At 39.3% G+C, this 15453-nt stretch overlaps 1 protein-coding gene across 2 annotated transcripts in view; it reads left to right on the plus strand.

Moving 5' to 3' along the window:
- The window catches only part of ARHGAP10 (Rho GTPase activating protein 10), a 317107-nt gene that overhangs the window by 79741 nt on the left and 221913 nt on the right, over positions 1–15453 (plus strand). For both annotated transcript variants that reach the window (XM_037830782.1, XM_037830783.1), the window contains exons 2-3: positions 4880–4975; positions 5049–5110. In XM_037830782.1, the coding sequence (XP_037686710.1) occupies positions 4880–4975; positions 5049–5110 (158 nt within the window). The remainder of the gene's footprint in view (positions 1–4879; positions 4976–5048; positions 5111–15453) is intronic.

A 15453-nucleotide genomic window follows, 5' to 3' on the forward strand; every position in this document is an offset into this window, starting at 1 on the left:
TGTCTCTTCAGTTTGTTCATTTCTAGCATATAGAAACATTACTGACTTATGTGCATTAACCTTGTATCCCGCTACTTTGCTAAATTTGTTTATTAGCTCTAGTAGCTGTATCGTCGATTTCTCAGGGTTTTCTAGATATAAGATCATATCATCTGCAAACAATGACAGTTTTACTTCTTCTTTTCCAATTTGGATGCCTTTTATTTCTTTGTCTTGCCGGATTGCCCTGGCTAGCACTTCCAGCACAATGTTGAATAACAGTGGTGACAGCGGGCATCCTTGTCTTGTTCCTGATCTTAGAGGGAAGGCTTTCAGTCTCTCACCATTGAGTACTATGCTGGTTGTGGTTTTTCATATATGCTCTTTATCATGTTGAGGAAGTTTCCTTCAATTCCTACCTTTTGAAGTGTTTTTATCAAAAAGGGATGGTGGATTTTGTCAAATGCTTTTTCAGCATCTATTGAGATGATCAATTGATTTTTCCCTTTTGACTTGTTAATGTGTTGTAATACATTGATTGTTTTTCTTATGTTGAACCATCCTTGCATGCCTGGAATGAACCCCACTTGGTCATGGTGTATGATTTTTTTAATGTGTCTTTGGATTCGATTTGCAAATATTTTGTTGAGGATTTTTGCATCTATATTCATTAGGGAGATTGGCCGGTAGTTTTCCTTTTTTGTAGCATCTTTGCCTGGTTTTGGTATTAGATTGATGTTAGCTTCATAGAATGAGTTAGGTAGTGTTCCATTTTCTTCAATGTTTTGAAAGAGTTTGATGTTCTTTCCTTTTGACCTGCAGAACTCCTTGTAGCATTTCTTACAGGGCCAGACTAGTGGTGATGAAATCCCTCAGCCTTTGTTTATCTGGGAATGTCTTTAATTTCTCCCTCAATTTTGACAGATAATTTCTCCCTCAATTTCTGACTCAATTTTGTTGGATACAGAATTCTTGTCTTCCCACTGCCTTTTTGCCCTCATAGTTTCTGATGAGAAATTGGTGCTTAATCTTATTGAGGCTCCCTATATGTGATGTATTCCTTCTCTCTCCAGGCTTTCATAATTCTCTCCTTATCTCTGGCACTTGAACAGTTTTGATTATAACGTGGAGTGATTTGAGTCTGTTTGAGTTTATCCTGTTTGGAGTTTGTGGAACATCTTGGTTGTGTATTTTCATGTCTTTCATTAAATTTGGGAAGTTTTCAGACATAATTTCTTTGAATAGTCTCTCTGGTCCCCTACTGTCTGTCTTCTCCTTCTGGGGCTCCCCCCATGTGTGTATTTTTTACTCTCGATGTTATCCCACAGGCTTCTGAAGGCTCTGTTCAGTCCTCTTCATTCTTTCTTCTTTGTGTTTCTCAGACTGAATGCTATCAACTATTTTATCTTTAAGTTCACTGATTCTTTCTTCTGCCAGCTCCATTCTGCTGTTGAACCCCCTTAGGGAATTTTTAATTTCTGTTACCATGGTCTTCAGCTCCGCTTGGTTCCTTCTCATAATTTTCTTTTCTCTATTGATATTCCCTTTGGGTTTCTCTGTTTTTTTCCTTTAGTTTTTTGTGCACATTTTCCTTTAGTTCTTTGAGTATACTTAGGACCACAACACCATTAAAAAACAAAAACAAAAAAATCTGTGTCTGGATGTCCTAGGTCTGATGCTTCTCATTGATGGTTTCTAATGCTTTAATCTTTTCCTTTGCTTGGGCCATTACTTTCTGTTTCTTTGTATGTTTCGTAACCTTTTGTTGAAACCTGGACATTTTGAAATTTTAGTGTGTTGTTGTTGGAATTTAGACTCGGAGACATCTGTTCCTTAAGCTTGCATCCAGCTGATGTTATGACAGAGCTTTCCTTGAATGCCAGGAGCTTACAAAAAAGGGAGGAGAAAAAAGAAAACACTTTTCCCAGTCTTTGCAGATTAATGGGAGGGAATGCTCTCCTTGAGGAGTTTAGAGAGTAGCTCCAGGCCAAAGCCTGGGGGCCTCCCTGATCCCTTCTACATGTACTTATGCCTCTTGTTACCTATGGCCCTAGGAATTCCCCCAGTTACACACACATGCCCTCTCTTCCCTTGGAAACTGTTTCCTCCTGGTCCTGGCACTGCACTGTATGCCCTACAGCCAGTAATCCTTATTCCAAGCAGCACAACTTGACTGCTCTCCCACAGTGTTCAGTAGGAGAGCTCGGTGAGCCACCTTCTACATGCAGGACGGGATCTGGGACAGCAAGTCCCTCAGACCACCACTGGACAGATTGGGCCAGACGTGTTTCCAGTATGTGCGTGAGAGTTACTTTGCTCCCTCTGGAATACAGACCAGGATCTGGAGCTAGGATCTGCACTGGGAGGTGGGCTGCCTCCAAGTCAAGCTGGTGAAAGGTGGGGAAGGGCTAGCCAGGGCTTCAGGAGATCCTACCACTTTTAAGTTGCTTTTTTCTTGATTCAGCACTCTCCCTGTTGCTGAATCCTTTAAGTGTTTTCTGGAGCTTTTAGAAAGTTGTTTCTGCCAGTTCTTGATGATTGTTCAGGGACAGGACCCTGAAACATCTCACTCTGGTATCTTAATTGGGGTAGGGTCCATTAGGCTTCACTCTTTGATGGTCTTTAAAATTTCAGTTTTTAATTGTGGAGCCTTGGCATTAATACAAAAGCATATGAAACAAATGTACATTTTAAAGAAGAAAAGTAAGTAGGTTGTGAAATAAACTACCTGGAATCCCCTGTAACACTCTGCTGGGTTCTCCTTTGCCGCAGGGATAGACATTGCCTGAATTCTGAGTTAACAATTCACTTGCTCTTTTATAATTTCATGACACATAGTTTGAAGTGGCTTATATGGAACTTTGTATAAAAATATTGCATGTATTCTTTTGTGGTTTGTTTCTTCTCCAATTGTAAAAGTCATCCTTGTTGATATGTGAATCTCTAGTTATTATCAGATTGTCAGATTTACTAATTTTTGCCAATTTGTTGAGTGTGCTGAGTTAACTTGAGGTTTCAAGTTGCATTTTTATGATCACTAATGAGTTTGAGCAACACTTCGTATGATCATAGGCCATCTGGACTTTCTCTTTTTAAACTGCCTATTCAACGTGCTTTGCCAATTTTTTTTTTATTGGCGTTTCTGCCTAACTTCATTGATTTGTAGCAGTTATTTATACCTTCTGGATGTGAACCAGCTTTACTTATTTTATGATGTCTTTAAAATTATTTAATTCTAATGCAGTTACTTTTGTTTAATCTTTGTAACAGATCACCCCTAAAGCTGGTGGCTTAACACAGCAGACCCTTGTTTATTTCAGTTTGGGTGCGGCTCATCTGGACAGTTATGGTCTTGTCTGGACTGTCTCCTGAATGTGCAGGGAAGCTCTGCTTCTGTGGGTTGACTGGATGTCTGATGGGATAAAGGGGCGACTGAGCCACATGGCTGTCATCATCCAGCAGGTTAGCGTGGGCTGATTCACAAGGAGGGTCTGCAGGCGGGCAGAGGTGTGCCACGTTCTTTGAGGTGGAGACTCTGCACTGGCACAATGTCACTTGTCCCACATTCTTTTGGACAAGGCTGGTCACAAGATCAGCCTGGATTCAAGGGATGGGGAAACAGACTATCCGTCAATGGGTGGAGCTGCCAAGTCACTTTGCAAAGAGATATGCATATAAGGAGGACTGGAGAATTGTAAGCATGCTTGCAATCTGCCACAGTTTACTTAATAGTTCGTGCCTTTCTTCTGAACTCCAAGGTTAAGAAATTCTTGTAACATCTACTAAAAGGTTTATAGCTTTGCCTTTCACATTTTACTGTTTTTTTTAAAAATTATTTTGAAGAGAAAAAATAAAAGAACAGCAAGATAAACAAGAATTAGAGGGCCAGTAAAGTTTCAAAAGCTATAAAAGGAGCGGAAAGAACTAGTGAGCATCATTAGGCAGCTTTAAAATTGAGAGAAAGCACTTGTCCTGGAGGACATTGGGGAACCACTTACTTGATGGATGTTAAAGATATGTTCAGAAAGATCAAGTAGCACTTTCTAATGTACAAATAAGAATCTTTTACCATCATTCCTTGTTTTCTTTGCTATAATACAGTGAATAAATAAAACAAAAAAGAGAGTTTGCTTCTACAATCTCTTCATATTAAAAAGAACTCTCAATTTTTACATCATTCCTTTTCCTTTTAAATAAGTATTTACTTATTTGTGTGTGTGTGAGTACTCTTATCAGCCAGCAGTTGTGTATTGCATTTGTTTTCTAATAGTCAATTTGCTTGGTGTGAAGTCTTATTTGAACATAATATGACTGTTAGTATTCGTTGTGCTGAAACAGGAGCTGTGTGGAGTGCAGGATTCAGTGAGCAGCTTAGAAAGTGCTTTGGACGAGAGGCAGGATGGTTCAGTGGAAAGGGCAAGGGCTTTGGACCAAATGTCGTGGGTAAAAGAAAGCCTTTGTTGTGTAGTAGCTGTGAAACCTTATGGAAATCATTCAACCTCTGTGAGCTGCAGCTTCCTTATTTGTAAGATGGAGATAAACTTTATTTTATAAATCTCTTGAGAGTATTGAATGAAATGAAATACATTTATCACCCAGCATGGAGCATGACCCATAAAAGGTTCTGATGTTAGTCTGTTTTAGAAGGGCTTTCCAGTTGAGGGTATAAATGTTTCTCCCGCATCTGCCTTGTGCCAAAGTGAAAAATAGGAGGCAGAGGCAACCTGGAGAGTGTGTGGGTTGAGGATGGTGGGCCCTTGGCAAAGGAGTTGGGTTGTTCTTTCTCACAGATGAGTAGAGCTCAAGAGCTGTCCTCTACCTAATCTTAGGAGGAATATTTCTTGTAAGCCTGTCCTTGAAACAAGGACGACCCCAGTAATCCTTAAGTTTTTCTTCCTAGGCCTCTCTGCGGCCCAGCGGAAGTTTGCTCATTCGCTCAGAGACTTTAAGTTTGAGTTCATCGGTGATGCAGAGACTGATGACGAGCGCTGCATAGGTATGTAAGAATGAGGTTTTGCTTTGCTTTGCTTTGCTTTGGCTGCCAAATAATAATTCCTTTTTCCTTACAGATGCCTCCTTACGTGAATTTTCAAATTTTTTGAAGAATCTGGAAGAGCAGAGAGAGATTATGGTGAGTTGAAGGATGTAAATTAATAGGTCTAATTTCATAGGGGATAAATCTGGGTTTTGACGCTGGTCCTGGTAGAAACTTTAATGCATTTATCAGTGGATGAAGTAGTGCATTTTAGTGGCAAGGACCCTGGATTAGGTGTCAGGAGCCCTGATTTCTAGTTTTGCCACAATGGTGTTAATAGCATTGAGATCTGGGTCAAGTTGCTAGACATCTAGAGCTAGGCCCTGTTTCTTCATCTGTAATATTGGACTGGTTTGGAGTGGAGCATTTTCATTTAAATTTAGTCTCTTGCAGAACTGTAATATATCAAGTGGATAAAAGCAGAGAAACTTGTGTAGAAGCAGAGGAATGACAGGGACATCGTTGCCCCTCTGTTGATTTCTAGGCTGGGTAGAGAGGGAGTGGACTCAGGCCTGGAAGTCTTTGAAATCCCAGCTTGTGTTGAGATTTGTGATCATAATATTAATAATAGCTACCCTCCAGCAAAGCACTCCCATTTGCCTGGTGCTATGCTGAGCGCAATGAATGGATGAATATATTTAATATGCACTTTTGCATCAGTAATAAATTTTGGAGATATTGAGTAATACTTGTCCACCTTTCTTAAAAGCTTATATTTCCCTCCTAATGACGGATACTAGTTCTTTACTGTGTGGCAGGTATTGTTCTAGGTGTTTACTAAGATTAAGTTATTTAATTCTTACATCAGCCCTATGCAATAGGTACTGTTATTATCTACCAAGGTCAAATGGTAACTGAGAGGTTGAGGTGGTACATAAGAATGAGCTACTCTGAGCCACCTGCCATTGCTACCAGCATCTTAGATATTGCTGTAATCTTCTGAGTTTTGACATTGGGTTGGGGGTCAGGGTTCTGTCTGGTAGAGTTGCAGCATGGGGAAGAAATAGGAGGAAGACACTGAATTAGATTTAAAAAGCAGTAGGGAGTATGTTCCCTAAAAGCCCCAATTTAATTTGCACTACTCCATGAATTCTGATATAATTTGTACATGTTATTAGTACCACAGAGGGCATATGAAAATACTGTAGTCCTGTTATATTTTTTGGCAAAAACTGACAGATTCATCCATTATTATAATATCCCATAGTTATTGATTTTTCAGATGTCTAGGAGAAACAAATGTGATATTGGATAAAAATAGTGCCATGACGTTGCCTTTCTGCTACATGAAGAGTGTGCATGCGTCTGTGTGTGTGTGCGTGCGTGTTGATGAAGGTGCGTGTTCTTAGCTTATGTAAATAGCATGAACTTTTTTGTTCTCAAGTTCGCTTTGATATTTAGTTGAATTCTCCAGCCACTGTCCTGGGAACCTGAACATCCAGTAAATATTTCTTCTTGTGTTCCAGTTACTATTTAGACTTTGGTGACACAGTGGCAAAGAAGCAAAGTCCCTGCCTTCGTGGGGGTTATATTGTAGCAAGGAGAGGTGATAAATAGACATATAATATATTGTCAGACAATGGTAACTGCTACAAAATGAACAAAGCAGATTAAGGGGGCAGAGAGTGGAGCAGAATATATAAGACGAGAGAGATCTTTTCAGCAGAGACCTTTCTGAAGCATCATGCTGGTGTCTGGGGAAAGTGAGTTTCGGGCAGAGTCGTGCTGGATTTTTAGCTCTGCAGAAATAGTGTGTGACCCTTGTCTGTCCTGAATATTCTATTTCCGTTTTACGTTCCTTGAGATGAACTGACTAGGTCAAAAACTGGAACTTAGCCTTAGTTCCAGACTGCCTGGTACGGATAGCATGGTTCACCGAGCTATTGTTAGCTGACCTATTGATTTAATCTTTACCTGTGATGTGGGTTGATAGAGTTTTGTCTTAGGACAAGGGTGACAAGGTTGGGTTTCTAGTGCAGGATAGATGAGAGAATAGGATGATGTATTTATATGGATATGAACCTCAGAGGGCATGGCACAGTAGCTTACAACCCGTTTGTGGGAACAGAAAAACTTGTTAAATATCAGAAAGCCATCCAAAGGCAGAAAGCAGTGGGGGGCAACTATGGACAACTACGTAATTGACAGAGCACTGAATACTTTTTTGTTTATTTTTTTTAACTTTTTGTTTTGGAAAATTTCAAGCATGTACAAAAGTAGGGAGAAAAATATAATTAAACCACGTGTACTAAACACCTAGCTTTCAGTAAACATCACCATCCACCCATGTTGTTTCTCTTATACCTCTCATTGTCCCTCCCCCCATTATTGTGATGGAAAGCCCACCATAATATCATTTTGTCCATAAATACCTCAGTATATATCTCTAAAAGCTGACTTAAAAAAAAACACACACCCAAACCATCACACCTAAAAACAGACAGTTATTCCTTAATATTATCAATTGGGTTCATGTTCACATTTTCCTGATAGTCATTCAGATCCCTCCATCTCTCCCTCCCCATCTCTCATAATATAATTTGACTTGTTTGAATCTGGATTCAAACACATTGCATTTGGTTGAGAAGTTTCTAAGTCTTTTGTAATCTACTGGTTCTTCTTGTTCACCTTTTTTTTTTTTTCTTGACAGGTATTCCTGATACTTTCTATTAAAATCTTTAAAATCGTACCTCCTGATTAATAAGAATTATTAATCAAAGTTAAATAAGCAAATTAATAAGTTAAAATAAGAAATTAATAAAATTTATAATAAAATTAATAAAAGTTAAAAGTTCAGCAGTTAATTTATATTGGCATTATTTGGATGTTTCTGTCTAATCTTGATCATCAGTGATGATTTCTTTTTTTGAGGTGGAGGGAGCCATAAAATTGAATGGAATAACTACAGCTACCTTTGTTTCTTCAAACTGCTTTGAAAGTGTACGTAAAAAAAAGCTTTGGTGCTTTACTGAACACCAACCTTAAATTTTAAATAAGAAAAGATACCTCCCTCAAGAAATTTCCAGTCTGGTTTGGAGAATAACTGGTAAAAAATTGAAATATATTATACCAAGTGTTGTAACAAAGATATAGAGTGTGGCTACATTGGAGCAGGGTTCAGCTGAGTCTGATTGTCAGGAGAGGTTTTATAGAAGAAGTATATTTCCAGAGAACAGGGACAAGGAGATAAGGAAAATCCTAAGCAGCCAAAATGGATATCAGTGCATACTGAGAACTTTTGAAACTATCGTTTTACTTATAATTATTACAAACCCACAGCATGTTAAAAGTCACAGATTGAAAAAGGAATGCAGAATGATAGCTGTAAAGTGGAGGTAAAAATATTCTAAGATTGGTCCCAATAACTTAAATAAAATCTTAGAGGTCACTTAATCTTTAAAAGCAATTTGTTCAGTGTTTTCTGAAGTCCTGAATTAAATAACAGTGCAGCACAATAATTTGATATCCATAATTAAGACTGAGTCATTAAAACATTAAAATTTGTTTTTATATAATCTTTGTGATAGAAGGCAAAGACCAATGGCAAACATTTTTTTTATTAGTTTTTTTTTTTTTTAATCTTCATTTTATTGAGATATATTCACATACCACGCAGTCATACAGAACAAATTGTACTTTCGATTGTTTACAGTACCATTACATAGTGGTACATTCATCACCCAAATCAATCCCTGACACCTTCATTAGCACACACACAAAAATAACAAGAATAATAATTAGAGTGAAAAAGAGCAATTGAAGTAAAAAAAGAACACTGGGTACCTTTGTCTGTTTGTTTCCTTCTCCTATTTTTCTACTCATCCATCCATAAACTAGACAAAGTGGAGTGCGGTCCTTATGGCTTTCCCAATCCCATTGTCACCCCTCATAAGCTCCATTTTTATACAACTGTCTTCGAGATTCATGGGTTCTGGGTTGTAGTTTGATAGTTTCAGGTATCCACCACCAGCTACCCCAATTCTTTGGAACCTAAAAAGGGTTGTTTTTTTTTAAAAAAAAAAAGCTTTCTGTGTCTCTCCAAAAATGTTAAAATAACACTTTGGGCTTTAAGGGGTAAAGTCGTCTGTCTGGAAGCTCAGTGACCTGAATAAGATCTTCCTGATTATTGCTATTATTATTATTTTTTTAATTTAATTTAATTTTATTGAGATTGTTCACATACCATACAATTATCCAAAGATCCAAAGTGCACAACCGATTGCCTACGGTACCATCATACAGCTGTGCATCCATCACCACAATTAATTTTTTTTTTCAATTTTTAGAGCATTTTCGTTACTCCAGAAAAGAAATAAAGACAAAAAAAGAAAACTCAAATCCTCTCATACCCCTACCCACCTCCCCTCCATTATTGACTCATAGTATTGTTGTAGTACATTTGTTACAGTTGATGAAAGAATGTTAAAATACTAACTGTAGTACATAGTTTGCAACAGGTATATGTTTTTTCTCTATATACCCCTCTATTATTAAATTCTAGTTTTAGTGTCATGTATTTGTTCAAGTTCATGAAAGAGTTTTCTAATATTTGTACAGTTAATCACAGACATTGTCCACCACGAGAGTCACTGTTTTATACATTCCCATCTTTTAACCTCCAACTTTGGTTCTGGTGACATACGTGACTCTGAGCTTCCCTTTCTACCAAATTCACACGCCATTCAGCACTGTTAGTTATTCTCACAATAACATGGTACCATAACCTCTGTCCATTTCCAAACACTTAAGTTCAACCTAGTTGAACATTCTGCTCATAAAATGCTCCCCATTCTTTAGCCTTGTTCTATATCCTGGTAACTTATATTTCATGTCTATGAGTTTACATATTATAATTTTATTTACTTATTTTATTTACTTGTTATAATTAGTTCATATCAGTGGGACCCTGCAATATTTGTCCTTATGTGTATGACTTATTTCACTGAGTATAGTGCCCTCAAGCTTTCTTCATCAACCTTTTTTTTTAAAGACGGTTTTGTTCACCCACCATACATTATGTCCTAAGTAAACAATCGATAGTTCCCTATATAGTCATGTATTTATGTATTCACCACCATCACCACTATCTATATAAGGACATCTCCATTTCTTCCGCAAAGGAGGAGGAAGAGTCAGAGAAGGTAGAGAGACAAAAGAAAAAGAAAAAGAAAGAAAGAAAAAAAAAAAAAAACACATGACAGCCAAAAAGCAACCAAAGGAAAGATAGGATTAAACTAAAGTAGAATAAAAGAGTCAGACAACATCACCAATGCCAAGAGTCCCATACCCCTCCCTTATATTTCCCTCTTATATGCATTTAGCGTTGGTATTTTGCCTTTGTTATATTAAAGGAAGCATAATGCATTGTTTCTATTAACTATAGTCTCTAGTTTGCATTGATTGTATTTTTCCCCCAATACTACTCTATTTTTAATACCTTGCAAGGTTAATATTCATTTGTTCTCCCTCATGTAAAAACATATTTGGACATTTTATCACAATTGTTGAGCACTCTAGGTTTCACTGAGTTATACAGTCCCAGTCTTTATCTTTCTTCTTTCCTTCTGGTGTCCCACATGCTCCTAACCTTCCTCTTTCAACCATTCTCACAGTAATCTTTGTTCAGTGTACTTAAGTTGCTGTGCTACCATCACCCAAAATTGTCTTCCAAACCTGTCACTCCTGTCTTTTCCTGTCTGTCTGTAGTGCTCCCTTTACTATGTGCTGTGGCACAGGTATCTTGTTCACAAACTCTGTCATTTTCTGTTTGTTGGGGAATATTTTAAACTTGCCCTCATATTTGAAGGACAGTTTTGTCAGATAAAGGATTCTTGGTTGGCGGTTTTTCTCTTTCAGTATCTTAAATATATCACACCAGTTCCTTCTTGCCTTTATGGTTTCTACTGAGAAATATACACATAGTCTTTTCAAGCTTCATTTGTATGTGATGGATTGCTTTTCTCTTGCTGCTTTCAGGATTCTGTCTTTGTCTTTGACGTTTGATAATCTGATTATTAAGTGTCTTGGCATAGGTCTGTTCTGTTTGGGGTACTCTGTGCTTCTTGGATCTGCAATTTTATGTCTTTCATAAGAGATGTGAAATTTTCATTGATTATTTCCTCTATTGTTGCTTCTGCCTCTTTTCCCTTCTCTTCTCCTTCTAGGATACCCATGACACATACATTCATGCACTTCATGTTGTCATTCAATGCCCTGAGATGTTGCTCATATTTTTCCATTCTTTTCCCTGTCTGTTCTTTTGTGTGTAGGATTTCAGTGTCTTGTTCTCCAGTGCCTGAGTGTTTTCTTCTGTCTCTTGAGATCTGCTGTTGTATGTCTCCATTGTGTTTTTCATCTCTTGTGTTGTACCTTTCCTTTCCATAGATTCTGTGAGTTGTTGTTTTCAAATTTTTGATTTCTACATTATATTCGCCCAGTGTTTTCTTTATATCCTTCGTATCTTTTGCTGTATCTTCCATGAACTCTTTGATTTGGTTTTTGATTTGATTTAGCATATTTCTTTGGAAAATCTTTAATAGATTGTTTCATTAAATTGAAACAATATCTCTGCTGTATCTTGATTGAGGTGTAAGTTTGTTCCTTTGACTGGGCCATACCTTCGTTTTTCCTAGTGTAGATAGTAGTTTTCTGTTGTCTAGGCATCTGGTTTCCTTGGTTACCCCAATCAGATTTTCCCAGACCAGAATGGGTTCAAATCTCAGAGTGGGGTTGTATTCAGTTACAAGTCTTCCTGCAGGTGTGTCTTAGAGATTGACAGACTTTCCTGTGAGGTCTGTAGCTGCTGTGCTTTTCCTAACCCGCCTAGCAGGCGGTGCCTGTCAGCATGTTGCTCCTGACTGGTTTAAGGAGATATGGCCCCTTTAGTTTCTGTTTTGGCTGTTTTCCCCCAGACTCTGGGGTCCGGTTCTGAAGGGGAAGCTGGGTCCCACTTCCTTATTCTTAGGGAAGATACATCGCCTAGGGAGTTATCATTTGCATTTGAATTGTTGTCTCTCTGACTTTTATCTTGACCCCTGTCTGGGTCAGAGCGCTGCAAATTGAAAATGGCTGAGGCTTTCTCCACTGAGCTCCTCAGGTTGAGAGAGAAAAAAAGGGACAGAAAGCCCCCTTTTAGAGCCAGTACACGGTCCCCCAGTTTCACTCATTGGCCAGAGGAGCACCTGGTCTTCTGGGCACCCTGTCCCGGGACAGATGAGTCTTCTCTTTCTTTAAGGTCAGTCTTCGCTAAAAGCCTCTGTCTGCCTGTTAGGGGTTTGTAGGTTGTAGTCAGCAGTCCACATTTGTTAATTAAAACCTCAGTGTGAGCTTGGCTGAGCTATATGTGCTTGCTGGGAGAGTACTGCTTTCTACTACAGCGAGGTTTTGCAGCTCAGCCTGCCGTGGTAGGAGGGGGCTCCTGGCGTGATTCCGCAGTTTTTACTTACAGATTTTATGCTGCAATCTCAGGCATTCCTCCCAATCCAGGTTGGTGTATGATGTGTGGACAGTCACATTATCCCCCAGCAGTTATTCCAAGTTATTTACTAGTTGTTCCTTGTTGTTTATTAGTTGTTCCAGGGGACTAACTAAATTCCAGTCCTCTCTATGCCACCATCTTGCCCCCTCCACTCCTTCATTATTGTTTTTAAGCAACCAGGAATATGTTCATGTACCTAATGTGTGTACCTAGATCGACTATTTAGTTCAACAGATATCATTGTTTACCTACTACATGCCAAGCACCGTACCAAGTGTTACATAGATGAAGACACAGTTCCTGTCCTTGAGTCGTTAGCTGTCTGTTGGGGCATATAGCCAGATGCATGTAATTTCAGCATGCTTTGTGGTAACAGTGATTAGGCATTTGGGAGAGGCAATTCCTGAACTGAGTTGAAGGATGAATCAGAATTGACCAGGTAAGGAAAGAAGGATTTGAAACTCTAGCTTCCTTCTTGGGGGCATAACTGGTAGAATTTGGGAAAGAGGGAGAGGACAGGTTTGAATATCCTTCAATTAATACCCAGCTCTGTTGCTATTAACAGTTCTCTTGGGGGAAGGAAGTGGATAGAAGGCCAGTCTAAGAAGCCAGAGTGTTTCCTTCTTTGCAACCGAGTTCAGTTCCAGTGAATGGGTGTGGCCAGCCCTTTAAAAAAACCAACACTGCCTTTTTCAGTAAAGTGTTTTCAGAGGAGTAGTTTTTATTGATAGTGTTGCCAGCCCTGACTGTGATAGTGTTTCTTCTATTGGGGGTGGGGTTGGGTTGCTGTTAGTGGCTGAAATTGCCACGCTCACTTTTGTGCATGTTCTCTGAGGAAAGTGCCACGTCGTGTTTTGTTGCCAGAATTCCGGAGATGTTCTCTTTGGAATGGCAGGACACGTTGTACTTATCTGAGGTGGGCAGCTGTCCAGGAATTTAGGGACTTTAAAAATAGTGCTGTCGTGTTGATGATGTTCTTTTAAAAGCCCTTTATATTGTATTTACTTCTCTGCACGTGTCCTTTTATCAGATCATTTAATTTTTGGTCCCTAGCCTAAAAATGACTGTTCAGTTACTGAAGGTTATGGCAAACCGTAGCAGTGGCATGAGTCCAGTGGTTCAGGGCAGCCTCAGGTGAGAGGGGTTGCCAGGAGAGAGAAGGGAGGCTGTGCCTGCCAGACGATGAACAAAAAGTGGCTGTGATGTTGCTGTTGAGCTTGTCCTGATTGTCCAGAGGGTCTGGGAGCAGATGGGGCTGGTGAGCACGGTGAGGCATCAAAGACCACCAGCTGCATACCTTCCCTTCTTTGGGCAAGATGGCCCTTTGCATACACAGATTCTTCAGGCTTTTGAGTCTCTCTCCTATTTTTTTGTGTTTTTTTCCCCCCACCACAGATTTCACCCTTTGGAAAACACCGGAAATTCTTACTGGGCAATATACTTGGGCTCACACCCCACGCGAGAAGGCACTTTACATGTTTAAATTGTCACAGGCAAGAAATGATGCTTGTTTCCTCACCCCCTTCTCTCCCTTCTCATTAGTTCTTTCATTGTTTCAGGTCTCTTACAGAATCATGGGGTTAAGTGATATTCCTAACTTTTTGGGTTTTTCACACTGATTTTTGTTAAAAATTTTCTACTTCTTTCAGAAGTGCTGCATGATATTAAAATGAATCAAAGTTATTTTACCTTTCGGGAGGAAACTTCATGATAGTCTTTCGTTAGTGCACCCTAGGGCAGTGGCCCTGGACGTGTGATTTCCTGGCCCAGCAGCAGCAGCAGCACCCGGGACCATGTGGGAAATGCAGATTCCCAACCCAGAACTCCTGAATCTGAAACCCTGAAGTGGGGCCCAGTGGTCTGTGATTTAATAGGCCTTCCGGTGACTTTGAAGCATGCTTAAATTTGAGCACTGCTGGCCGAGGGTGCCTGTGAAAGCTCCAAGCCTTGGAGCCACATCTCTCTGAAAATTGTATACACTGTAAATTGCATTTGGATGACTTTATGCATAGCAGGAGGTTAAAATAGTCTTTAAAAGTCTAAGCTTTAACCTGTCATTTCCAAAGGATTTTGGCTATATCTAGGTGGTTTGTTTTAATAGAACCAGTGTCTGCTGGAAGTAATTTTAGCGTTACTTGATTTGCATTTCGTATTGTGAGTTCCTGTATTGTGATAACTCCCTTAGGTGTTACATGCCATTGAAGAGATGATGCCCTTGGTTTCTGCTGATAATAGTTATAATATTTTACATGGTAAATCAAGCTTGTCCTACTCAGGTATTTTACAGCAAAAGCGGGACATTTTTAGGTGGAATTGTGCTGGCAGGCATGTTCAGAATAGGAAGAATCTATCTTGAACATATTTGTGAAAATATTTCTTAGTTTGGTTTGAAAGTTTTCAACGACCTAATTTTATGCAGAATTTTTCTTCTTGGCACTGACCTTTACAATTTGACAACATAGCCTTTTTCATTTAAATCATGTTTTTTCCTGTAAACACATTGTAATTCAGTCAGATACAGATGTCATCTGTTTTCAGGAATGTAGCTTTTGAGAGTAATTTTTACTGACCCAGAACACTATAGAGATTACAGCTGGGGCTTTAATCAAAATTCTAAAGTGAGCAAGGACCGCCCGGGACCCAGGGCCAAGGCTCCTTCCAGACCCGTGTCTGTGACTCAGTGTCCTCCCTGTTGGTGACTCATCATCATCTGTGGCCACTTAGCCTTGTCATCCTCAGATTCTACTTCCCTATTGAAACTTAACATTTCCTGTATTTCACATCCTTAGGGTCTGTTCTCTGCTTCCAGGGAATTGGCTGGCTCTTCTGATTAACTGGATTTATACTGATGTGAAAGGGCTAAAAGGAAGAACACAGACTCCTCTCTCTCCTGTTCTCCCCTGTCCCCCTGCCCACCCCCCCCCCAAAAAAAAAAAACAAACACGAAACAAACTACAAGGGA

This window comes from Choloepus didactylus, chromosome 3 (assembly GCF_015220235.1).
Source record: "Choloepus didactylus isolate mChoDid1 chromosome 3, mChoDid1.pri, whole genome shotgun sequence".
Lineage (NCBI taxonomy): Eukaryota > Metazoa > Chordata > Mammalia > Pilosa > Megalonychidae > Choloepus > Choloepus didactylus.